Genomic DNA, 26,430 nt, shown 5'->3' with positions numbered 1-26,430 from the left:
TTAAGTAATTATTGGTATTTTTGACATGTACTGCTCTCCAAAGCATAACTTGTTTTCTAAAGGGTTGGAAGTGCTTTGGGATGTGTTTGAGTTGCGAGTTTTCTGTAGTAAATAAAATGTTAACACATTTCTTTCCCCCATGCACAACAAAATCTATGCAGCTGCAAATTGTAAATGTCAACTGTGCTTAGTCATTTGCAATGCAGCCTGGGGGTCATTTTGGCTCAAGGGACTTTTGGTAGGTCATAGAATCATAGAATCATAGGTCACCAGAAATGAGGCTGATTTGTGTTCTGGTCTTTCTTCCATACTCCTCCCTTGCAAAAATACTGCAGACACAGGTACAGGTAGATCTCTGTCTCTCTTTGCTCTACTTTGACCTCTTTTCATAGTTACGTTGATTAATACCAAAAAAAAATGTGGCTTTTTCACAGCTGGGTGGATAGGAAGAACTCGCACGTTATTTCCTTCTCCCTTGCTGTTCGGGATATTAATCACAACCCCAGTCTCTTACCCAACATCACCCTCGGCTACAGCATCTATGATAACTATTCTGAGGGAAGACTGACTTCTGACTCCATGACAGACCTGCTTGCTGGTGGGAAAATCAATATTCCAAACTACCACTGTGGGAAACAGAAAAGGCTGCTAGCTGTTCTTGAAAAGAGTGAATTTGACATCTCCACACACCTTGCAAGCATATTGGGCATCTACAAGATCCCACAGGTAATCAGTTGGCCCAAGTGAAACACACCTGGCAACATTAACCACATGGTTGTTGTTGTTGTTGGCATATGTCATTGAAAGACAATGGAATGAGCCTCTGGGATGTAGTCAAACCACTCTGTTGGCAGTATCAAAGTGACCTCCACGGCGCACAAGCCTGGGCAGTAGGTACAGAAATCCTGGGTTGCCCAGACGACAAGACCTCCCTCTCAGCCTCACTGCTGTGCTCCAAAGGAAAGCAGAGCAATACATTTGGCACAAGTTTGGCTGCAGGAGTTGCTGGAAGGAGGCAAGCAAAGCACCACTCAGCTGACTGAGGATTTGTGCAGGGTTTACTCCTTAGACTTTTCTTCTCCCAGATGTTGGAGGGGATGAAGGGTTATGGAACTCCCTTGCAGTTGAGGACAAACAGGCCCCTTTCCTACTGACTTTCTTTCTTTCTTTCTTTCTTTCTTTCTTTCTTTCTTTCTTTCTTCAAATGCTTTATTGAATTCCAAAAGAAAGCGTACATTCAGAAATAGAATAATACGTATTCCAGCATGATTAGCTTCTTTCATTATAAATAACTTCTATTATGACTTCCCATCAGCCCATCCTGGATCCTAAATGCTTTTAACATGTCACACATTTCTTTATCAGTCCAAATCAATCTCTATTATTTTGTTTTCCTATGGTTTTCCTCATTTTTGCAGCAGTCACTGCAGACCTGCCAATGAATTCATTCGTGCCAACTCTCCAGCAATTTTGCTTGACACTCCAGTTTGGTCAGGACTGAGTCTCCCTTCCAATTACTGGCTATTAGCATCCTTGCTGCAACTGTGGCATATAAAAATATTTTCCTCACATTTTTGGGGATGTCGGTGCCCATTAACCCTAGTAGGAAGGCTTCAGGTTTTTTTTTGTAAAGGATATCTTAAATATCTTTTTAAATTCGTTATGTATTCTCTCCCAAAATTCCTTTACTTTTCTCCACTTCCACCACATATGTAACATAAAAATTTCTTTCAAGGTATAGCACACAGTAAACCTCAGATCTTCCTTCCACAATCTATCCCATTCTTCCATAGGGATATTATATCCAAAATCCTGGGACCATTTGACCAGCCTATTGTCTTTATATGGCCTACTGAAAACTTTTCTTCTCCTGCAGCAGACATTTTAATTGAAGTTTGATTATAGAGCTTTACCATCTGGATCGTTTTTCTGAAAAACAAGCCATCATTCTCTTTCTCTTCTTTTACCAGCTCAGTTATGGCTTTGCTCTTACTGATAAATTCCAGTCCCCTTTTGTCTACCGCATGACACCAAACCAAGAAACCCAGTACCAGGGGATGGTCCAACTCCTCCTGCATTTCAGGTGGACATGGGTCGGCCTCTTTGCTCCAGACAATGACAATGGGGAAAGCTTCCTGAGTACCTTGACACCTCTAATGAACAAAAGGGAAATTTGTGTTGCCTTCACACAAAGAGTACAACGAGAAACTTGGCTATGGATACCCCATGAAGCACCTGCCCTGTGGAGACAAGTCAATGTATTTGTTTACTTTGCAGACTCTCAAAGTGGACTTTTCATAATCATAGAGGTTGAGTCCTTACTTGAAAGGATACAAACTGGGGGGAAAGTCTGGATAACCACAGTTTTTCATAACAAAATGTTGTTACATGATATTGACTGCTTCCGGTATGCCCATGGCTCTTTGTCCTTTGTAATGAAGACCAAAAAAAGGATGAAGAAGGACTACTATGGGCCAATGTCCTTGGCTAGTCAATCGTATTCAGAAGAAGCATTTGATTGTTCTTATTCCAGGCATGCCTTGTCTGTGAGAGGTATGACCAAATGCAGAGAGAAGGATAATGTGAAGATGCCGCCCCAGGAAGAGATTGAAAGAATCCAGTCCCAAGACAGCTATGTGAATTACCTGAGTATCCAAACTGTGGCTCAAGCTTTAAATGCCGCATATTCATCCAGGTCAAAGAGGTTGTTGATTTTGGGTGGAAGCAACTTCGAACTTCAAAAGCTACAGCCATGGCAGGTAATAATCTAGCATGGTCAGATGAATCCAGGCGAGAGATACTTTAGTTCTTATTCAGAGAAGATTAGGATGTAGGGAGAACATGAAACCATGTTACATAATTCAGCCCTGCTTACTCATTGCTGGATTTTCCTCTGTCATTCTAGCTTCATCGTTTCTTGAAAGAAGTCCAGTTCTACTCTAATACTTCAGCTGATGGGCAGTACTTGGATGAGAATGGGGCAATGGCCGTTGACTTTGATATCGTGAATTGGGTGCTGTTTCCTAATAACTCTCATGATAGAGTGAAAATTGGGAGAATAGAGAGACTAAAGTCCTCAAATCTGAAGTTCACCATTAACCAAGAAGCAATTGTGTGGCCCAAGCGATTTAAGAAAGTAGGAAAAATTGGATCTGCCATTTTGTTATCTATGACATCTGCTATGCTCTCATAACATTTTGAATAGTACATATGAGGCTTTGACTGCAATCTTGTGGGAGCTTCCTTTGTTTTATTTTTTTAAATTTTTATTGGTTTTACAGAATTTTTTAAAGACAAACAAACACCTAAAAAGACATACAAACACGTATAGTTTCATAACATTTCTTCATAAACCTCTTTTCCGGGACTCCCCCATACCCCCCCTTTCTGCATCCCAATGTCCATAATTTTTTTAGCAACTTCTAAATATTCCTTTCCGACCTCTGTCATTTTAATCTTTTCTATAATCTGTTCTTATATCACTGTATCCCTTTTTTCCTGAGAACCTCAACATTCTAGCATTCATCAAGTTTATAATAGTCCTTAAGATATCTTTTAAATTTTCTCCATTCTTCTTCCGCCGTCTCTTTTCCCTGGTCACGAATTCTGCCTGTCATCTCAGCCTGTGGGAGCTTCCTTTGAGCTATGTCCCACTGAGTTTAGTGGAACCTGCTCTTGAGTAAATATGTATAAAATTTCAAATAAATTGGAGAATCTCCAAAGCAGAGCAGAACACATTTCCCTGGCTTTGTTGTGGTTGTTGTTTAGTCCTGTCCAACTCTTCATGACCCCATGGACCACAGCGCGCCAGGCACTCCTGTCTTCCACTGCCTCCCACAGTTTGGTCAAACTAATGCATGTAGTTTCAAGAACACTGTCCAACCATTTCGTCCTCTGTCGTCCCCTTCTCCTTGTGCCTTCAGTCTTTCCCAACATCAGGGTCTTTTCCAGGCAGTCTTCTCTTCTCATGAGGTGGTCATAGTATTGGAGCCTCAGCTTCACGATCTGTTTTTCCAGTCAGCACTCAGGGCTGATTTCCTTCAGAATTACCGTATTTTTTGCACCATAACACTCACTTTTTTTCCTCCTAGAAAGTAAGGAGAAATGTCTGTGCATGTTATGGAGGGAATGCCTATGGGTGGCATGCCTACGGATTTTCCTCCTCTAAAAACTATGTGCGTGTTATGGTCGGGTGCGTGTTATAAAGCGAAAAATACGGTAATAGGTTTTATCTTCTTGCCGTCCATGGGACTCTCAAGAGTCTCCTCCAGCACCATAATTCAAAAGCATCAATTCTTTGGCCATCAGCATTCTTTATGGTCCAGCTCTCACTTCCATACATCACTATTGGGAAAACCATAGCTTTAACTATATGGACCTTTGTTGGCAAAATGATGTCTCTGCTTTTTAAGATGCTGTCTAGGTTTGTCATTGCTTTTCTCCCAAGAAGCAGGCGTCTTTTAATTTCGTGACTGCTGTCACCATCTGCAGTAATTATGGAGCCCAAGAAAGTAATATCTCCCACTTCCTCCATTTCTTCCCCTTCTATTTGCCAGGAGGGGATGGGCCCAGTGGCCATGATCTTCGTTTTTTTGATGTTGAGCTTCAAACCATATTTTGCGCTCTCCTCTTTCACCCTCATTAAAAGGTTCTTTAATTCCTCTTCACTTTCTGCCATCAAGGTTGTGTCATGTGCATATCTGAGGTTGTTGATCTTTCTTCCGGCAATCTTAATTCCAGTTTGGGATTCATCCAGCCCAGCCTTTCGCATGATGAATTCTGCATATAAGTTAAATAAGCAGGGAGACAATATACAGCCTTGTCGTACTCCTTTCCCAATTTTGAACAAATCAGTTTTTCCATACCCAGTTCTAACTGTAGCTTCTTGTCCTTGATGCCCTCTAAATATTGTGGACTACAACTCCCATGCACCCCAGACAACATCATGCAAAGATATCTTAGGGGCACCAGGTTGGGTAAGGCTGGAGTATCATTGGCAGATGTGATGGCAACAGATAGAGGACTTGTTTTATTGCTGATGTTCATATGAGGGTTTATGCCATGCTCCTGTTTCTTGTTAACTGTTAATCTACTATTGCAATTTGTAATACTATTGTAGCTTAGAAATGTGAGATTTCAATGTTAAGGGCGGGGGCAGAAGTAGACCCAAAAGGTTTCTCTGCCATGCAGCTCTGCAAAAAAAACACCAAAAAATGTAACTGCCCAAAATATGGTCTGGGGTCACCTGAGGTTATTGGAAGCAAATATCTCCTCTCCGGGATCCTTCCAAAATTCTATTATCTGTGTCCCAAGGCATAAATGCACCTATCACTTTCTCCTTAATTTGCTCAATTTTCTCTTCATGCCTAGACCGTGCCTCGTTCAAGATGCACAGAAAGCTGTCTCCCTGGATATTCCAGAAAAGTTCAGGAAGGGAAGCCGCCCTGCTGCTATGATTGTTCTCCCTGCTCAGAAGTAACCATCTCCACTCAGGAAGGTAGGAGAGGATCTCAGAGAAAATGGCCTTTGATGGGAGGATGGGGCAAATATTTGAACTACTGCAAACATGATGTTAGTAATGGCTAGCTCCATCATCTGTCAGGTGGGGACCATTGGCATTCTCAGAGAACAATGGAGGCATTCATGATGAATTCAAACACTGTCAGGTGTGGACAGTCCTCGCCTCCCTTTGGTAACTGTACAAATAAGAATTAATGAACCTTTTATAATTTATACTCTTTTTATTCCGTCATCTGGCTGCAAGCAAAGATCCACATCCCTCCACAAGGAGAGCAGTTGGCTACTCTAAATCCTCCCCCTTCTACCCCGCACAACATCCTGGCGCCAACGAGAAGTTCCTTCTCCTCTCTGCATTCTTTGTTCTCTAATACAGATGGACCTCCTAGTTTGTGGGGGGAGGGTCCCCCAGACTCTCCTATGTTTCCCTCCCTTCTGTTCTCTTTCCATTATCTCATAGCTAGGTAACTCTTGTGTAATCTGCTCGGTGTCTGTGTCTCTCCCTCTTCAGAAAGGAGCTGATCTGCCTGAGAATGCAATCCCCAATCCTCTGATTCAGAGCATGCCCTGACAGGCACCTCTTTTTCTAGAAAATAGCACTGGAAATAAGGAAAGGAAAGGAAAATATAGTCTAGTAGCACCTTAGAGACCAACTAAGTTTGTTCTATGTCTGCGCTACTCTGAAACAGAAGTCACCAGACCCTTATACAGTGGTGCCTCAGGTTAAGTACTTAATTCGTTCTGGAGGTCCGTACTTAACCTGAAACTGTTCTTAACCTGAAGCACCACTTTAGCTAATGGGGCCTCCTGCTGCTGCCGCCACGCCGCCAGAGCACAATTTCTGTTCTCATCCTGAAGCAAAGTTCTTATTTCTGGGTTAGCAGAGTCTGTAACCTGAAGCGTATGTAACCTGAGGTACCACTGTATATAGTGGGAGGGTGGGGTGGGGTATTTCTCAGAAGGCTACTTGGGGATGGGTGATTAGCTCAATGGGCATGGTAAATATGCTGAAGACTGATAACGACTGCAATTAGTCATAAAGGAACGTAGCAATGGATAGTATGCAGATGACCAAAAATAGCTTTCGTATGTGTAATGAGACATGAATCCAATGTCTCTATTCAGACCAGGTCTCTCCATATTTTCCCCACCCCTAAGAAAACTTAAGGATATAAGAAAGGACTTGCTGCATAGAAAGAACAGCCCTCCCACCCCCATGTGATCTGCAGCAAGTAGTATTCAAAGGCATTCAAAGGACACCTCCAATGTTGCAGGGAGCACATGTCAATGAATCAGGTCCTGGGGACTTTCTTGATGAGTGAGGGGAAAGTGGGCAAGAGTGGCAGGGTGTATTGGGTTCACCAAACCTGTGGCTTCAGGAGGGTTCGCGTCCTGCCATGGAGTCAGTCAGCAGTAGGGCCAGAGAGACAATTTCTGAGAGGTCCCAGCAGATCAGGAAAGGAGATAGTGCCACACAATAATACTACTCCAACTTCCTCGGAGGAATCATGGAACACTAATGTAATACTTTATTTTGGAAATTATTATTCTAGCTTCCATTTATTATAAATAAAGTTGGGGTTTAACACATCTGCTTCTCAATACAGTGGTTACAATCAGGTTACATACACTTCTGGTTACATACACTTCAGGTTACAGACTCCGCTAACCCAGAAATAGTGCTTCAGGTTAAGAACTTTGCTTCAGGATAAGAACAGAAATCATGCTCCAGGAGCGCAGCGGCAGCAGGAGGCCCCATTAGCTAAAGTGGTGCTTCAGGTTAAGAACAGTTTCAGGTTAAGAACGAACCTCCGGAACAAATTAAGTACTTAACCAGAGGTACCACTGTATTCAAACATAACAAGAAGCTGCCATTATACTGAGTCAATCTATTGATCCATTTAACTCACAGTTGTCTAATCCAGGGGTTCATTATTTTTTCCTGGTCTTTGCACTAGACGTTAATTTTTCGCGGTGAATAATAGCAGTTGGGTGCTGCTGCCAACCTGTCAATCACCAAATGCAATAGTGCTGTCAGCAAATTTCAGGTGTGTGACTGATGTTAGGATACCGAAGTGTGTTTTTCTCTATGCAGATGCTAATGAATGCACCAGATGTCCAGAAGATCAGCATCCAAATGAAGACCGAGATCAATGTGTCCCCAAAATATTTACCTTCCTGTCCTATGAAGAAAGTTTGGGGAGCCTCCTGGCTTCCCTTGCTCTCTCCTTATCCTTAACCACAGGCTTTGTGTTAGGAATCTTCCTTAAATACAAAGAAACCCCAATAGTCAAGGCCAACAACAGGGACCTCTCCTACATCCTCCTCATGTCTCTACTGCTCTCCTTTTTGTCCTGCTTCCTCTTCATTGGGAGGCCAAGGAAAGTGACCTGCCTTCTCCGACAAACAGCCTTCTGCATCATCTTCTCAGCTGCTGTCTCTTCTGTCTTGGCAAAAACCATCACTGTAGTCCTGGCCTTCCTGGCTACTAAGCCAGGGAACAAGGTGAGGAGATGGCTGGGGAAGAGTTTGGCCCACTCCATTGTCATTTCCTGCTCCAGCGTGCAAGTTCTCATCTGCACCATCTGGCTGGGGATCTCTCCTCCATTCCCAGATTTTGACCTCAGCTCCCAGCTTGGAGAGATCATTGTCCAATGCAATGAAGGGTCTATTGCCATGTTATACAGGTCCCTTGGCTACATGGGCTTCCTGGCTGCCATCTGCTTCACGGTGGCTTTCTTAGCAAGGAATCTGCCTGGGGCCTTCAATGAATCCAAGCTGATCACCTTCAGCATGCTGGTCTTCTGCAGTGTTTGGGTGTCCTTTGTTCCCACCTACCTGAGCACCAAGGGGAAATTCATGGTAGCCGTTCAGGTTTTCTCCATCTTGGCCTCCAGTGCTGGGCTCCTGGGCTGCATCTTCATTCCCAAATGCTACATTATTATATTGAGGCCTGATTTGAACACAAAGGAGCACCTGACAGCAAAAAACTAAATATGACATTTGATCCTTAGTTCTAGGGGTATCATAAAATTGTACAGGTAGAAGTCCCAGCCACAATCTCAACTGGAGTAAAACTGTTCATGACCCATAGCAGGATTTCATAAGCTGCTTAAGAAGTTTCAAACTGAATTACTAAAGTACAAAATGTACTTAGCTAAATTAGAAGAAAATGATATTAAACTGGGTACATAGGGATATCTTTAAAAGTCGTATGGGATTCTGATAATACAACTAATACCACTACTACTTCTAATAATAATAATAGTAATAATTTATTTATTTCTCCAGCCACTCTGGGCGGCTTACAGTACATATTCAATCAATCAATCTTTATTACGGTCCAGAGACCCAACAAATCATTACAAATCAATACACAATTCATACAGCCTACCTTCAGGTTAATCAAGCATTGTGTTTAGAATATAGGGCTCATTTGAATATAGCAGCCTCATTTTAAAAGCAGCCCATGGATCAAAACTGTAAAGGGAGGGGAAACATAAGGGTCAGACTGAGTCCAAACCAAAGGCCAGGCGGAACAGCTCTGTCTTGCAGGCCCTGCGGAAAGATGTCAAGTCCTGCAGGGTCCTAGTCTCTTGTAGTCTCTGGTCTCTCTATGACATTTAAATGTCCCATAATGTTCAAGGATTGGTCCGTTACGTAGGACATCAGTGAGTTTGAGAATGTCCACATGGTTAGACCCTGCTCCACAGGCGGGAAACAGCGCTCTTCCCACAGTTTCTCCATTTGCAGCCACATCAGACAGGTCCGACAGGGCCTTTTGATCTCTTTTATTCCTCTGTCACCCTTCCATGATCAAGGGATAATATATCCCACAAAGCAAGACCCAGACATGTGGGGGCTAGTCCAGGTATATGCTCAGTGCCCAGAAGCAAAGGCTTGGAGGAGCGTGGCTTTGGGGTAATCTGGCTGCCAGTTGGCACGGTGGTCCACGGGTAAGGTCTGGGTAAGTCCTAGACTGAGTGAAGTCAGCGACAGTCACTTGCCCTGTGCTCAGTCTGTTTTCCCGAAAATAAGACAGTGTCTTATATTAATTTTAGCTCCCAAAGATGCAATAGGTCTTATTTTCAGGGGATGTCTTATTTTTCCATGAAGAAGAATACGGTACACATTTATTGTTGAACAAAAAAAAGGAAATTTATTACCTGTATACGGTACAATGTGGACGACTCCTGCCCCGCACGACTCACTCACTGTCTAATTGTGAGTCAGCCAGACTCCGTCAGGGCAGAGCACGCAGCAGGCGGCAGCTTGTCCTGGTGTCGGCGTGGGCTCTCTGATTTAAAGAGACTTCACACTGTCTGAACAGCTCCGGCTGTGCTGCGGCCAATCAGTGAGTTGCGCAGCGGCGCCCGCCGCTACGGCCCAGAGGAGACACCTTATGGTAGCTTCGGGGGCCTTATAGTCTGGGGTGGCCTTATTATCATGGAGGTCTTATATTTGAGGAGGGCCTTATATTACAGCGAGAGGGAAAACTGGAAGTAGGTCTTATTTTCAGGGGATGTCTTACTTTCGGGGAAACAGGGTATGTCAAGGTTGATGTCACAGGTGCTTTTCCCAACAGGGGTTCCCTCCTCTGTGAAGAGGTGGCAAAGGGGTCCTTTAGTGGGTCGCTTCAAATACAGGTATTGATGGGTGAGGTTCAGGTCTGTCAGGTTCCAGGAAGCAATGTCTCCCCTGTAGTATTGGCCCCAGGTCACAGCCACTGCTACCAGAGACAGGCCTTGCTTTTGGTGACTTGGTGCATGTGCACAGATCCAGTGTTACCGGAAAAAATCCGAGGGCTCCCTTGGACAAAAAGTAAAGACACCAACCAGAGTAAATTGGAGCAAATCAGCAGCCTGTAGGCTTGGTCTTTATTGAAGAAAGACTATCGCGACAGGGTGCTCCCCTCACTTGCAAGAGAGAGGAAAGACAAATAAAAATAGTGTGCAAGGTCTTATAAAAACTTTTGAAATTCCCACCCTCTAGGTCAAGCCCACCCCCAGAAACATCACGCATACATCACAGAAAGGAGGGGTTGAGGGAGGAGTTGTGGTGGTAACCTGAGTGTCCTGTCACCTGGCTGGTTCCCTTCTACCCCTCCCCATGAATCATTTTCTGAAGACAAAAGGTAGTCGCAGTTTCCTGCCCCCTGAGGGAAGATCTGATCATTGTCCTTTGTTCCAGTCCATGCAGAATCCACTCCCATATGCAAGTTCTTTGTGATCTGGATTGTCTTCTGTCTGGGATCATCAGGGTTGGCATAGCAACTGGGCAGGGCTCCTGTGGATGTGCTGGGATGGTGAAGGGATTATGGTGCCCTGTATCAAACCTTCCCCATTTTGTAGTCTTTCCTTCATGGAGTAAAATAAAAGTGGAACGGTGCAGATCCGATGTATGGTTGATTTTCTATGAATTTATAACAGAAGTGTAGCGTATGTAGTGTGTGAGTGAAGTTTGTACAAACTGAATGATGGGGGGGGGGGTTTTCCTGCTACACCAGCAGTTGGGGTAGGGAGCTTCTCTGGCCACCTTGTTCAACAGTCGGATATGAGTTTTGGTCCCAGGAGGAAAGAAGATCTTGCTCTGTGTACAAAGGGGTTGGGCCAACGTGCCTCGGACAGGGGTGCTCAAACTTCTTTCAAAGAGGGCCAGATTTGATGAAGTGAACATGTGGAATGGCCGACCAAAGTTGTTGACCTTTTTTAGGACTGAAGTTGTTGATTAGACCCCCAAAATGGACTTTGGTGATGCGCGGTGATACGGAAAGGGGGGGCATGCTTTTCACACACAACCTACCGACCACCAGAAGGTCCGAGGCGATGACCTCAAGGGCTCCCAACCCCACGGGGACCCCTCAGCCCCCACACCATTACACAAGCACCACACTTTACCCCAAGCCCCTTAAATGAAGTGCCTCTCCTACACCGATCTGCTATTACGGGCGAAATAAGCCCAAAATTCTTATGCCTTTTGCCCGCTCTATCTCTATTGTGAGTTGACCGTACGAAGCTGTATTCCCCATTCGTCTGAATGGCTGCGTTCTATCCAATCAGAACCATGCATTCGCTTTGCAGGGCTAGCTCAGCGAGCTCCTGCACGCCTCATTTAACCTCTTGACAAGCTGCTGACGGCTCCCCGCTGGGAGAACAATGGATTCGAAACTTCTGAACCCATAAAAGTGTCAAATCTTGCTACAATGTATCTATTTTGTTTCCGATTTCAATCACCAATATCAAATGGACTAAAATCTTTAGAAATTCGTATAAAATCAACCACAACTCCGATTTCCTTGCTCTTGGTGTCAATCGGATCAGCCTCCTCGGGACTCCATGACACCTCCCCTGCCCTCCATGATCCCCCAAGCGAGGTGTCACGTACTCAGGAAGTCCCTAATCCGGTCAAATCGCTCTGCCAAGCCCTTCCTCCGGGCGATGCCAGGTGGCAGACCACGCATACATGGACCATTGTCTTCCCATCACCGGTACTCAGGATGTGCTTATCTGCGCATATCTCCAGCTCTGCATATTCCCCCCTCCCTCCTCCATATGTAATCTGTGTAACCCAACCTCTTCTTAATGTATGCATGATGTAACTATGATGTATTTTGCACTGTATTCTGGGACATGGAGGGAAGTTTCAAAAGCTCATGTCACCCCTTTCTCGGGGTTCAATCTCATCTTGAACCTGTTGCGCAATAAACTTGGATCTTCTGCAGTTTGCTCCTGTCTCCGGCTGAGCTCATTTTCTTCCGCAGGGACCCGCGGACCTAGTCCGACGAGCTGGGGGGCTGAGTAGCCCCGCACCCAGATTTTTCCGTAACAGTGGCCTAGGGGATGCAGAGGGTCATTGGTTTTCAGAAGTCTCACGTCCTTGGTGACCCCCCCCCCCGGCACCTCTGAGGCCTGGTGTGATCCCAACTTGGGGTTTTGTGCAGCCCCTGCAGTGTGAAGCCAGCCTTCTACGTCTTCTGGCCCTTCCCAGTCGTTGGTTACTCCAATGTCCCAGAGGCAACAAAATCACCATAGGCAAAGTCCCTGCAGTTCGGTTTTCTGGGGCTGAGAGTCCATTCGAAGGCATTGGCTCCCAAAGATCAAGTTCTCTGTGGGGTGGTTAGAATCTGTGTAGATATAAACAGCTCCCCCATTGTCCACCTCTGTTTAGTTTGGGTGCTTGGAAACTTCCCCTTGGCTGTAAAGGAGGGAGCTACTGTTTGCACATCACAGGCAATCTTGTTGATGTCAAGGAGATAAAAAATTACACAACTTTTTGAAGGTAAGCCCTGTTCAGGGAAGTTTTTAGTTTTGATGTTGTAATGTGTTTTTACTATTTTTTGTTGGGAGGCGCTCAGAGTGGCTGGGGAACCCAAGTGAGGTGGGCGGCCTACAAACAATAAAATTATTACTATTATTATTATTATTATTACTACTACTACTACTACCATCCCTCCCATCTCGCCGGCCAAGCGATGCTTAGCTGCCCTGCACCCCTTAGGTACCTTTGTGGGAATGGAATTGAGATGGCCACCAAGGCCATCCCTATGAGAATGGCTTTCAACCCAAGCGCCCCTCGGGATGCGTCCCCGTTTCCCCCTGGCAGGAATCCCTCGGGGCGCTGCTGGCTGCGCACGTGTGGCGAGGCGCGCCTCTTTTGGCTGGAGAGAAGGAGAGTCCATGGAAGGGGTTACGGAAGCGAGAGAGCCGAGAGGCCTAGAGAGGCCTGGGAAGAGACCCCTCCCTCCCCCCACTTCCGTCTCCTCCCTCCCACCCCGCTCGTCTTGGATGGAGAGGTCGGTGCGCTCGAGAGAGATTCTGCGCGCAGGGCGAGGGGTGAGCCGTGCCAAGGGGGTCTCTGGGCGCAGGAGAGACTGGGGACGGAGGGGGCAGAGGAACTTGGGGAAGGAGGGAAGCATCCCTGGGGGAGGAAAGCCCCGTCCAGCATTGGCAAAGGGGTGCAGAGGGAGAAAGAGACGCTGCCCAGTGGAAGGGAGGTCTCCCACTTGGGCGCGGGCGGGGGAATCTCCGGAGAGGCTTGCCTTGGCTTTTCCCTCCTGCCCAGAAATCTGCCTTGGAGAGAGGGATCCCTGAAATTGGGAGGGGGTCCAATTCCCCACCCTCCCCTCCTTCCCGGAAGCTGGACTCTCCTTCCCCCACCCCCAGCCCAGCTGCTGCTGGGGGCTCCAGAAGCGGGACTCTGCTGCTGCTGCTGCGTTACACCAAGCCAGGTCGTTGGTCCAGCTGGAGAGGAGAGGAAAGGGCAGGGGGTTTCTGAGAGGAAGGAGGGAGGGTTGTCCAGAGCAGGTCTTTGCATCTGGAATCCTCTTCCACGAAGGGCCAGACAAAACCCGTCTGCCTCTCCCAGGGTTTCGTTTCTAAGCCTTAGTTACACTGCATGTTTAATTGAGGGTGATAATGTAGTGCACTATTTAAAAAAACAAAACAAAAAACCAGTAGTGATGTATGGAAGTGAGAGCTGGACCATAAAGAAGGCTGATCGCCGAATAATTGATGCTTTTGAATTATGGTGCTGGAGGAGACTCTTGAGAGTCCCATGGACTGCAAGAAGATCAAACGCATCCATTCTTAAGGAAATCAGCCCTGAGTGCTCACTGGAAGGACAGATCGTGAAGCTGAGACTCCAGTACTTTGGCCACCTCATGAGAAGAGAAGACTCCCTGGAGAAGACACTGATGCTGGGAAAGATGGAGGGCACAAGGAGAAGGGGGCGACAGAGGACGAGATAGTTGGATAGTGTTTTTGAGGTTACCAGCATGAGTTTGACCAAACTGCGGGAGGTAGTGGAGGACAGAGGTGCCTGGTGTGCTCTGGTCCATGGGGTCACGAAGAGTCGGACACGACTAAACGACTAAACAGCAACAACAACAAAATTTTAAATAAATGACTGGAGGTGCTATGGAAATTCTTTCAGGATTTGTATATACAGTGGTACCTTGGGTTACAGACGTTTCAGGTTACAGACTCTGCTAACCCAGAAATAGTACCTCGGGTTAAGAACTTTGCTTCAGGATGAGAACAGAAATCGTGTGGTGGCAGTGGGAGGCCCCATTAGCTAAAGTGGTACTGAAGGAAGGTGAGGACAGGTGACCCCACCTAGGCCCGAAGTCACACACCCCTCAATAATCACCCCAGGCCTCAAAACTGTCCAAAATTCCTTTTGTCTTCTAAAAATCCACAGCTACAGCTTTTCTGTGGATTCTCACAAGATGCTGGTACATAGGCAAAATGTTATTCTTTTATCAGCACGAGAAGGCTTCAAAAGGCTAATGAATAGGCTTTGTCAGAGCAGGCCTGAGAACTGACTTTTATCTCATTCAGTTGCAACATCTTTGGACATGCTGAACCGCTCTCATTCCCCCTTTTCCTGGGAAGGGTGCCAAGAGTCCACAGGTTAAGAACAGTTTCAGGTTAAGAACAGACCTCCAGAAAGAATTAAGTTCCTAACATGAGGTACCACTGTAATTTACAAATGGACAGCCTTTCTATAACTTTTCTCTTGTTTAGGCAATGTCAGAGGGATTTACAAGCTGAGACACAATCCATCAGCACCCAAAGACAGTAAATGCATGCACCTTCCCAGTCTGGGGTGCTTCAAGGGCAAAGGGTCCATTATCAGGATAGACAATGCCTGTGACTGGAGGCTTTCCACACAGACATGTGCAGATGCAGACCAGTTATTGCCATTATTACTGGCGAGGTGTTTGAGATTTCCATATCTACAAACACTGTGTGAGAGAGAAAGGGAGTGGGTGGGATCATTTTTTATAGCAATGCTAAAATTTTGTCTGTAACATTTGATGAACTGATATTGTGGTGCGAATTCCAAAACAACTATGCAAAACCCACAAAGAAACACACAGGTTAATGGTGGCGTGAGCTTTCCTGGCCTGCAATTCGCAGCATTCTCCTGCTGTCCACAAAGTTTTAGGCCATTATAGGTTTATTAGCCTCCAATGGGCCACCAGGGACTTTGTTGTTTTTGCTTCAAAAGATAAATGTTCCTGAAGACTTTGACAGTCACGTATGACATAAACGGCACATCTCTTTTATTTGTTCAACACAGGAGAGACTCTGATTCACAAGTCTAAACACATCTTGCCAGAAAAAGAAAAACACAGAAATGTGAAGGGGAAATTGAGAGGTAAGCCCTTTGAGTATGCAGTGAGACATTTCACTACGTTTGTTGTTGTTGTTTAGTCGTGTACGACTCTTTGTGACCCCCTGGACCAGAGCACGCCAGGCACTCCTGTCTTCCACTGCCTCCTGCAGTTTGGTCAGACTCACTACGTTAAAACATATAAAAAGCCCTGCTGGATCGAGAAGATGACCCACTTTTGGCTTGTCTTCTGCAATTTCACCCATTTACCCATGTTTCTGTGGAGAGACATTGCCTCCAGTCCGCCCTTCCTCCCTGCCCATTGCTATGAAGGTTGTAGGCAGAGATACCTTTTTCTTTTCTTTTCTTACCTTTACGCAGAGATAACTACGTCCCACTCCTCCTCTCCATTCCTCCAGATTCCCAGTATTAACCACTATCTTTATTCTCTCTCTTTTTTTTCCAAGTGAATTTTTATTGTTTTCCTTACATATTCTTTTCCAACAAATTGTAATAGCACCATACATTCCCTTTGACTCTGCCGAGTCACGACCCCCCTCCCTCCCCACAACTGGTATATTTATCCTCTTTCCATCACACACATCATTCTCAAATTAGTACTATTATACATTGGAGGTATTATATCAATCCTGCTAGTGTCTTGACCTCTTTACAATTCTTCTTTAAATATTCAATAAATTTACTCCAGTTATTTTGGTATCTTTGATCTCCCTGCTCCCGGATCCTCCCTGACAGTTTGGCAAGTTCTGCATATTCTGTCAACTTCGCCTGCCACTCCTGAATAGTTGGTATATCTTGTACTTTCCATCTTTGGGCCAGAAGGGTCCTCGCAGCAGCTGTAGCATACATGAACAAATTTTGATCTTCTATTTTAATTTCTGTTCCTATTAAGCCTAATAGACACGCTTCCGGTCTTTTGGGGAAAGTATATCTAAATATCTTTTTGAGTTCATTATAAATTGCTTCCCAAATTTTTTTTACCTTATCGCAGGTCCACCACATATGGAAATAGTCCCCATCTGCCTTTTTCCATTTCCAACACTTTCTTTCTTTTTTCCTATACATTTTAGCTAATTTTACTGGCGTCAAATGCCATCTATACATCATTTTTAGCAAGTTTTCCTTTAAGGCCATGCATCCTATGAATCTCAAACCCTCCTTCCATAATCTTTTCCATGCATCTAATTCAATGTTATGCCCAATATCAATTGCCCATTTTATCATTGATTCCTTTACTTCTTCATCTTTTGTATACCATTCTAGCAATAAGCTGTACATTCTTGATAAAATTTTATCTTTACAGTCTATTAACTCGATTTGGAATTTCGATTTTTTATCTTTGAACCCATTTCTCTTTTTGTCTTCCTTTAATAAATCACTGATCTGATGGTATTGCAGCCACCCTGTTAACATCTTTTCAATTTGGTCGTATGGTTTGAGCTTTATCCCTTGGGCTGTTTTCCTAGTAATATCCTCATATGTTACTCTTTCCCCTTCCATGTTTGCTTTTTTTGTTGTCAGCACCTCAATTGGTGATATCCACCACGGTGTCTTTCTTTCCAGGAGGTTTTTATTCCTATCCCATACTTCATATAAAGATTTCCTAATCACATGGTTTAGAAAACCTTTATGTACCTTTACTTTGTTGTACCATAGGTACGAATGCCAACCATATCTATTATCATGGCCCTCTAAATCTAATAGGTCAGTGTTTTCTAAGGTCAGCCAGTCTTTTAACCATACCAAGCACGAAGCTTCATAATATAAAGTCAGGTCTGGTAAATCAAAACCTCCTCTCTCTTTCTTATCTACTAGTATCTTCATTTTTATCCTTGGCCTTTTCCCCTGCCAGACAAACTTCGCTAAGTTTTTTTCCCAATCCTTAAATTGTCTTATCCCTTTTACCACTGGTATTGCTTGAAATAAAAATAACAGTCTAGGTAATATATTCATTTTTATCAGAGATTCTGCCTAATAATGACAATTTTAGTCTACTCCATATATCCATATCTTTCTTAATTTCTTTCCATACCACCTCATAGTTGTCCTTGTACAGGTTTATATTTTTTGTTGTCATCCAAATTCCTAAATATTTTATTTTTTTAGCTATCACGATTCCTGAGTCTACTTGTAATTCTTCCATCTCTTCTTTCTTCAAATTTTTTACTAGCATTTTTGTCTTGTTTTTGTTAAGTTTAAACCCTGATACCTTCCCAAACTCTTCCATTGTTTTTATTGCCTCTTTCACACTTTGTCTTGGTTCTTCCAACATTAAGACTAGATCATCTGCGAAGGCTCTTAACTTAAATTCTTTTCGTCCCACCTTAATGCCTCTGACTTCTGATGATTCTCTTAGCTTCTTATTCAAGACCTCTAGGATTGTAATAAATAGCAAGGGAGACAAAGGGCATCCCTGCCTAGTACCTTTAGTTATCTCAAAGTTATCTGATATGTTGTTATTAATTATTAACTTTGCTTTTTGGTCCGAATAAATCGTGCCAATACCTCTCAAAAAAATTTCACCAATTCCTAGTACTTTTAAGTTTTCTTTCATGAAATGCCAGGAAACATTATCGAACGCTTTTTCCGCGTCTATGAACAATAATACTGCCTGTTTCTCATTTCTGACTTCAAGGTATTCAATTATATTTATCAGGCTTCTTACGTTGTCCCTTAGTTGCCTTCCCGGCAGAAAGCCTGTTTGGTCTTTGTGTATCACCTTATTTAACACCATTTTTAGTCTATTCGCTAGTATATCCGCAAATAGCTTATAGTCATTATTCAATAACGAAATTGGTCTGAAATTTTTTACATCTAATATATCCCCCTCTTTCTTCGGGATCAGTATAATATGAGCTTCTTTCCAGGTGTTTGGCATCTTTCCTTCTCTTAAGACTTTATTCATTACTTCACTTAGAACAGGTGTCAGGTATTGCGATAGTGTTTTATAATACTTTGCTGAGATACCGTCCGGTCCTGGGGCCTTCCCTATTTTCATTCTTTTTATTGCCTTCGTGACCTCTTGTTCTGTTATCTCCTGGTTAAGCATTCTTTTTTCTTCTTCTGAGATCTGATGTAGTTTATGGTCATGGATATACTTTTCTATTCTCTTATTGTCTTCTTTATCTTTCTTATAAAGATCTCTATAGAATCTCTGAAATACTTTTCTAATTTCTTTTGGGTCCTCAATCATTTTATCCCCATCTTTTATTTTACAAATTGTGTTCTGTTTTTGTCTTGCTTTTATTTGCCAGGCCAAGAATCTCCCAACTTTGTTGGCCGACTCAAAAAATTTTTGTCTCATGGTTTTTATTTTCCATTCGATCTCCTGTCCCACCACCATGGAGAACTGAGACTGCAACATTTTTATATTTCGTTTTATTATTTCATCTTTAGGTTTTGTTATTAGCTGTTTTTTGTTCTCGATGAGCTGGGACAGGATCTCCTCTTTCTTCTCTCTCCCTCTTTTCTGGAAGCTGTTTTTTTGAATCAGGAAACCCCTTACCACCGCTTTGCTCGCGTCCCAGACTGTTTCAATTGGTGTTTCTTTGTTTAGATTCCATTTAAAATAGTCTCTTATTGTCTCTTTTGCAGTTTCCACTACTCTCTGGTCATTAAATAAGCTCTCATTCATTCTCCATCTATGTGTAGAAGGGTCCTTTCCTTTTAATTCCATATATAGCGGATTATGATCTGACAGGGTTCTTGGGAGGATTTCAATTCTAGTTACTCTTGGTGTTAGAATCTTAGAGACCCAGATCTGATCTATTCTGCTGAAGCTTTGGTTTGGTTGAGAGTGGAATGAAAATTGTCTTACTGTTGGGTTCCTTAATCTCCAGATGTCAATTACTCCCAATGTATTGGCCATATCAAAGAAGGCCTTCGGGAGTTTGCCTTCATATGTATTTCGCCTCTTTGTTAAGTCCGGTACCACTACTCCATTAAAGTCTCCCAGTAATATCAATTTCTGATCTAAATACTCTAACATTATTTCATTCAACTTTGTATAGAATTCAGCTTTCTTATCGTTTGGAGCATAGATCCCCACAATCAGCCATTTTCCCCCTTGAAACCCAATTTGTACAATCAATATTCTTCCCTCATCCTCCTTAAAAATTAATTTTGGGTCATGCTTCTCTTTTACATATATTACCACACCTCTCTTTTTGTTTGAATCTGACGCGATAAACTCTTGGCCCAGTTTTTTATTACTTAAAATTCTTTTATGCTTTTTTGCTACATGCGTTTCTTGCAGGCATATGATATCTAGGTTTCGTTTAATCAAAACATGCTTAACTTTTCGTCTCTTATTTAAATTGTTCATCCCATTAACATTCCAGGAAAATACTTTCAGATTCATTATTTCTTTTATCTAAGAGTACCCACTCAGTTGCGCTAAATTTACTGTTCTTTGTTGTTGTCTTCTTCTTCTGATTCCTCTCTCTCTTCTTCTTGTTCCTCCTCTTCTTCCTGACGTTGTTCTTCTTTCTCCTTTTCCTTTCCTTCCTCTTTCTGATCCTGTCTTGGTTTTATTTTCCCTGTCCTCCCTAACTCTTTGTCATATCTTCTGGAGAATTTTTCTAACTCTTGGGGGCTAGTTAGTTTGAATCTTTTATCTTTAAAGTAAAAGGAGATTCCTTCTGGGAATTCCCATCTATGCTGAATTCCATTCCTTTTCAGTAGACTCACCATTTCTTTATAAATTCCCCTTCGTTTCAGAAACCTGGCAGGGATCTCCCTAAAAATCAAGATTTTCACTCCATCTATGCATAGATTTTTGTTGTAATTCAGTCTCAGTATTTCATTTCTTATGTCCAATGAGTTAAACATGACTAGAACGTCTCCAGGAAGCTTTTTTGCCCTTGCCTTCACTGATCTAACCTTTATTCTAAATTACAGATAGGTAGCCGTGTTGGTCTGCCATAGTCAAAACAAAACAAAATCCTTCCAGTAGCACCTTAAAGACCAACTAAATTAGTTCTTGGAGAACTAACTTAGTTGGTCTTTAAGGTGCTACTGGAAGGATTTTTTTTGTCTTTATTCTAAAGACATTCATTATCAATGGGCCAATATCTTCTTCTCTTAGTTCCATCCACCCAGCCAGTTCTTTTATTATTTTATCTCTTATATTCTCATTTGACGTCTCCGGGAGACCCCTGAATTTCAAATTTCGCTCTTTTTGACGCATCTCCAGAGTAGATAGATTATCCAACATCTCCTCCTGTGCCCTATTTCTGTAATTTCTCCTCTAATTTGTTCTGTCTGTCTTTTTACTTCCTTTAGATCTTTCTGATTGCGTTTGTTTGAATCCTCTACCACCTTAGTTCTTATTTCCAAGTCTTTTACCTTCCCTGTCAACTCTCCCACCACCATTTCCAATTTTTTGTCTAAGGCTTCCTGGACCTCCAATAATTTTCTCTCTATATATTGCTCATTCTGTTTAAACTCTTTTCTTATTTCCCCCAGTAAGCTCTCATATTCCTTGTTTTCTTTTCCATTTTCTTGCCTAGATGGGCGTCTCTCTGCTGGGGTCCCTAATCCCTTTTTCCCATTTTCCCCGGACATCTTAAATATATATTATACAAAAATTTAGATCTTATATATCACACAAAGTCAGTCCACACGATGTTTCAGCCAGCCACCAGGGGGAGCACTTTCCCGCCTTCTTTGCTTTTAGAATGTAATTTTTTAGCTCCCCACACGGTGGCAGCCCCTAATCCACACGTTGTATCTTCACTCCCAGCACGTCCGTCACTTCTAGCCCTCCTCTCCCCACGTCCTCCAACATACAGGAGGCAGCAGGGAAGTCCAAGAGTCTTCAGACAAATATTCCAAATGGCAAAAGGTAATAGTTTATTTGTTATCCCTCGTGTGTTTTCTTCTCTTCTTCTATCAGTCCATAAGGTTGTTTCAAACCACGCGCGGGTTGTATAAGGCTCCCAAGTTCCCGAAGCGTAATTTCCGGCTTCTTCTTCCTCCCGATGACGGGGGGGAGGGAGGGGGGAGATTAAACCCCCCTTGTTTTCTTTGTTCCTTTAATATTGGTCTTGGCCCCCTCAAGAAACTATTAAAAGTCAGTGTAGAAGCCTACCGTCAGGGTTTCTCTTTGCTTTCTCTTTGAGTCTACGGTCCAAATCTTTTTGTAAGTCCAGTATGGCTGAGACCCTCTTCACTTAAAATGGAGGAGTGCGGTGAATTATTTAGTGATTTGCCTCCGTCCGACAGAGACCCGTCCCAAGCCGATCAAAAGACACCTACAGTACTTTTTCCCCAGTAGTCATTTCAAAAGTAGCTTTGCCTCAACACTTTGTAATTCGTGTTTGAGGGCTTAAAAAGTAAGACTCACTCAGCGGAAACTTCTTTTCACTCCTCCTTCCTCCAACCTTCCGTCGTGCGCCATTTTCTCCCAGTTGTCCGGGACGGACTCCCTTTCTGCATCTCGTAACTCGCCGAATTCTAATAGATTTCAAGTTTTAAAGCAGTGCTCAGATTAGCTCCGTCAGCTGTAGGTCCGAATTCGTTGTTGGTTTTGGAAGCTAACTGCTTTCATAAGAAGTCTGAGGCTTTACGGTGTGGGTTTAAAGTTGCTCCCCCTTCGTGCCCACAGCTCAATCCCGTCCCTGAGTCTATTATTGAGACCCAGGGAGCAAGAGAGCACCTCTGGGTACCAGCGCCCCTCAGGATCTCTTCCCGAGGTTCCGAGGTCCGCGTAGCCTTCGCAAAACCTCTCAAATAGCCCCCACGCCACTCGACACCCCCCAGAGGGTTTATCTCGCACTTCTTATCATGGCTGCAGTTTCCGCCGGAAGTCACTATCTTTATTCTCATGTCTTTGGGATTTAAGGGAAGATTGCTAGTGAAATTCAGGGGTTCCTGTAGTCCATTATTACGATTGATTGAATTTGTTAGTCCCTTTAGTTTACCAGGTCAACCCAAAGAAACTTGCAACCAAACATTTTAGTGATTAGGACAAAAAGTGTCATTGGGAATTCTGAACCGCAGAAATAAATAGCAGGATTATAGAGAGAGAGGAGCTCCCTTTCCGGTGAGGAACCTCTGTATTTAAATTGGCAATTCAAGAGAACCAGTGTATCTAGGATCATGATGCATTATTAACAATACTTGATCATGATTAAAAGTTGATGATGCATTACTATTATCTGACATTATTTCATTTCCTAAAAAATAGGAACATAGAAAAAGGAAGAGTGTATGAGATGTTAAATTAAGAGAAGGTCCCAAAGGCACTTGATGTGTGTTATATTCCTTTGTCCTCTTCTTTACAGGATTTCCTTTCCCCCTACTCGGAAGCAAGCGATAGAAAGGACAGTCAGAGCAATCCGTACTTTCATTAGGAATCACAAATAAACCATTTCAATATATGGAATAAACAATGTGATTCAGTCAGTGAACACACTTAGTTCACATCAATGAACTGAAACAATGGAGATACCACTTAAAGGTATGGATTGTGGCAAGGACATCTGTGGGAGTGGAACTCCTACAAAACATCAAGGAACTCACACAGGGCAGAAACCATTTGAATGCATGGAGTGTGGAACATGCTTCCGTCATAGACAATCACTAAAAAGGCATCAATATACTCATACAGGGGAGAAACCATATAAATGTTTTGAGTGTGGAAAGAGCTTCCTTTTGAGTAATCAACTTAATGCACATCATCAAACTCACACGGGTGAGAAACCATTCAGATGTATGGAGTGCGGAAAGAGCTTCTGTCAGAGTGGACAGCTTAAAAGACATCAGCGAAGTCACACAGGGGAAAAACCATTTAAATGCATAGAGTGTGGAAAGAGCTTCATCGAAAGTGGAACACTTACAAAACATCAACGAACTCACACAGGGCAGAAATCATTTGAATGCATGGAGTGTGGAAAGAGATTCCGTCATAGAGAATCACTAATAATGCATCAATGTACTCATACAGGTGAGAAACCATATAAATGTTTTGAGCGTGGAAAGAGCTTCCTTTTGAGTAATGACCTTAATGCACATCATCAAACTCACACTGGTGGGAAATCATTCAGATGCATGGAGTGTGGAAAGAGCTTCTCTTGGAGTAGACAGCTTAAAAGACATCAGCGAACTCACACAGGGGAAAAACCATTTAAATGCATGGAGTGTGGAAAGAGCTTCAGTCAGAGTGGATACCTTAAATACCATCAACGAACTCACACAGGGGCAAGACCTTTTAAATGCATGGAGTGTGGAAAGAGCTTCAGTGAGAGTGGAACACTTAGAAAACATCAACGGACTCACACAGGGGAAAAACCATTTAAATGCATAGAGTGTGGAAAGAGCTTCAGTCAGAGTGGAAACCTTAAAAACCATCAACGAACTCACACAGGGCAGAAACCATTTAAATGCATAGGGTGTGGAAAGAGCTTCTCTCAGAGGGGTCACCTTAAAAACCATCAACGAACTCACACAGGGGAAAAACCATTTAAATGCATAGAGTGTGGAAAGAGCTTCATCGATAGTGGAACACTTAGAAAACATCAACGAACTCACACAGGGCAGAAACCATTTGAATGCATGGAGTGTGGAACAAGCTTCCGTCATAGAGAATCACTAATAATGCATCAATGTACTCATACAGGGGAAAAACCATATAAATGTTTTGAGCGTGGAAAGAGCTTCCTTTTGAGTAATCATCTTAATGCACATCATCATACTCACACTGGTGGGAAATCATTCAGATGCATGGAGTGTGGAAAGAGCTTCTCTCGGAGTGGAAACCTTAAATACCATCAACAAATTCACACAGGGGAAAAACCATTTAAATGCATAGAGTGTGGAAAGAGCTTCAGTGAGAGTGGAACACTTAGAAAACATCAACAGACTCACACAGGGGAAAAACCATTTAAATGCATAGAGTGTGGCAAGAGCTTCAGTCAGAGTGGAAACCTTAAAAACCATCAACGAACTCACACAGGGCAGAAACCATTTAAATGCATAGAGTGTGGAAAGAGCTTCTCTCAGAGTGGACACCTTAAAAACCATCAACGAACTCACACAGGGCAGAAACCATTTAAATGCATGGATTGTGGGAGAAGCTTCACTAGAAGTGGAACGCTTAGAAGACATCAACGAATTCACACAGGGCAGAAACCATATAAATGCATGGAGTGTGGAAAATGCTTCGGTCATAGTTCGAGCCTTAATGCACATCTACAAATTCACACAAGGGAGAAACCTTTTAAATGCATGGATTGTGGGGGAAGCTTCACTAGAAGTGGAACGCTTAGAAGACATCAGCAAACTCACAGGGGAAAAACAATTTAAATGTATGTTTGGTTGCAGAATAAATCCAGGCATATCTGGAGGATATGGACCATTTGGACTGCATTTCTTCCAGTTGAGTGTCAGGCCCTGCCATCAGACTGAGACCGCCTTGTTGGCACTGGTTGATTATCTCTGGCAGGCGAGGGACAAAGGTAAAAGCTGTTTCCTGGTTCTCCTGGATCTCTCAGTTTCTTTTTATGCCATTGACCACGGTATCCGGTTACCGATTTGTGATAAAAATATATACCTTACCCAATTCGTTGAGAGTAAATCTTTACTGGTCAGGTTGGCAACCGTTGAACCACGAGTATTATTTACAAACTCCTCCAGTCATCGTGTTCACAAAGTCCCCACACCTCTCACTTCTCGGCTTGACCTCTCAGAAGTCAAGATAGAGTGATCTGAATTAACCAAGAAAGTGACTTCCGGGTTAGCGCCATCGGCCATGGCGGAATTCCTCTGATCCAGAGGAATCTGCTCGGCGAAAATCGGGTCTTGCCGCTGCAGCTAAGACCCCTTAAAAATCCCAGGCGGAAGAAGCCTGGGAACGTGGGATTCGGCTGACACCAGGAGCGCCCCCCTACACGCAAGGAAACCCCTTTTCGGGGATCCGAAGCGGCGCGGTGTTTTGAATTGACCACTATTTATACAGAGTGAAGCCGCACAGCCGTTGCTGGAGAGCACTGACTTTTCCCTGTGGACAATTGGACTCTAAGCAAGTACCCGTGAGTAGAACGGAAAATTGGGCTTAGAAACACTTTAATTTGGCACTCAAACGGGAAGGTCTAAAACCTGAAGTCCGCCTTCTGTTTTTGTAAATAGCCTGAAGCAAAAATTGTTCAAGCTAAAGTCTGGAAAGTTCTACATAAAGATTTAAAATTCCTCCTGTTTTAACCATCTAAACCCCTCTTGGAAGTAGGAGTAAAGAGGGGGATTTTTGACTGTGTAAGCCTGCAGAAGAGAGAGTAAAGAAAGATAAATTTCCACCGTCTCAAACCTGGGAACGGGGTGTCAGAGACAGAGATTTTTGGTGAAGTTCATTGACTGTGAAAGTAACATCCGTTGACAGATAGTTAAAGAAGGGAAACAAATTGTCTCTAATGTTGCATTTTGCATTTAAAAGAAACAAAAAACCCGAAAAATGAAAGTAACTTTCTTTTGTTGGATCTGCTTTCAAAAGATGGATACAAATAGAAATTGTCTCCTCTAGAGGGAGCTTGTTAAATTCCTGCTGGAGTCGATCTGGGGACTTTACAGCTGTGGTGATAAGGATCGTGGGACCAGACTGTGACCTTGAACAAAGATGTGTTCGGAAGAAGTTTTGGTGCTTGCTTTTTGCAAGACAAGTGCTTTGTTGGAGCAGTTGCATGAGAAGATGGATTCGATGACTGTTGCAGTCAAAAATTTTGGACAAACAGTGAATATTTGTACAGAAACCATCCAGGAGCCAACTCAAGAACCTGTTCTGAT

At 43.3% G+C, this 26,430-nt stretch overlaps 2 protein-coding genes across 6 annotated transcripts; both read left to right on the top strand.

The window, feature by feature from the left end:
- Positions 1-417: 417 nt before the first annotated feature.
- On the top strand, positions 418-8,511 carry LOC308579721 (vomeronasal type-2 receptor 26-like; the record flags this gene model as incomplete). The annotated part of the gene is made up of 5 exons (XM_081180653.1): positions 418-726; positions 1,971-2,759; positions 2,906-3,136; positions 5,371-5,497; positions 7,613-8,511. 5 exons carry the CDS (start codon positions 418-420, stop codon positions 8,509-8,511), a joined length of 2,355 nt encoding a protein of 784 aa, XP_081036779.1.
- A 4,767-nt stretch (positions 8,512-13,278) lies between these two features.
- On the top strand, positions 13,279-25,253 carry LOC308582294 (uncharacterized protein). Of its 5 annotated transcripts, XM_081185275.1 has the most exons (4): positions 13,307-13,349; positions 15,042-15,095; positions 15,601-15,678; positions 22,941-25,253. In XM_081185275.1, the coding sequence occupies exon 4, from the start codon at positions 23,098-23,100 to the stop codon at positions 24,958-24,960; it is 1,863 nt and encodes a 620-aa protein (XP_081041401.1). In that variant the 5' UTR covers positions 13,307-13,349; positions 15,042-15,095; positions 15,601-15,678; positions 22,941-23,097; the 3' UTR covers positions 24,961-25,253. The 5 variants fall into 5 exon arrangements, with proteins under 5 accessions (XP_081041398.1, XP_081041402.1, XP_081041401.1 ...); XM_081185272.1 differs by lacking the exon at positions 15,042-15,095 and having other exon boundaries at positions 13,279-13,349; XM_081185276.1 differs by lacking the exon at positions 15,042-15,095 and having other exon boundaries at positions 13,284-13,309.
- The last annotated feature ends 1,177 nt before the right edge of the window (positions 25,254-26,430 follow it).

Source organism: Podarcis bocagei (assembly GCF_964188305.1).
Source record: "Podarcis bocagei genome assembly, chromosome: 2".
NCBI classification, from domain to species: domain Eukaryota; kingdom Metazoa; phylum Chordata; class Lepidosauria; order Squamata; family Lacertidae; genus Podarcis; species Podarcis bocagei.
Note: the sequence above shows the minus strand (reverse complement) of the source record. Positions and strands in the feature narration are given on the sequence as shown.

Excerpts from the sequence above, each read along its gene's own strand:
- LOC308582294 (XM_081185272.1), top strand. The coding sequence starts at position 23,098 with ATGGAGATACCACTTAAAGGTATGGATTGTGGCAAGGACATCTGTGGG.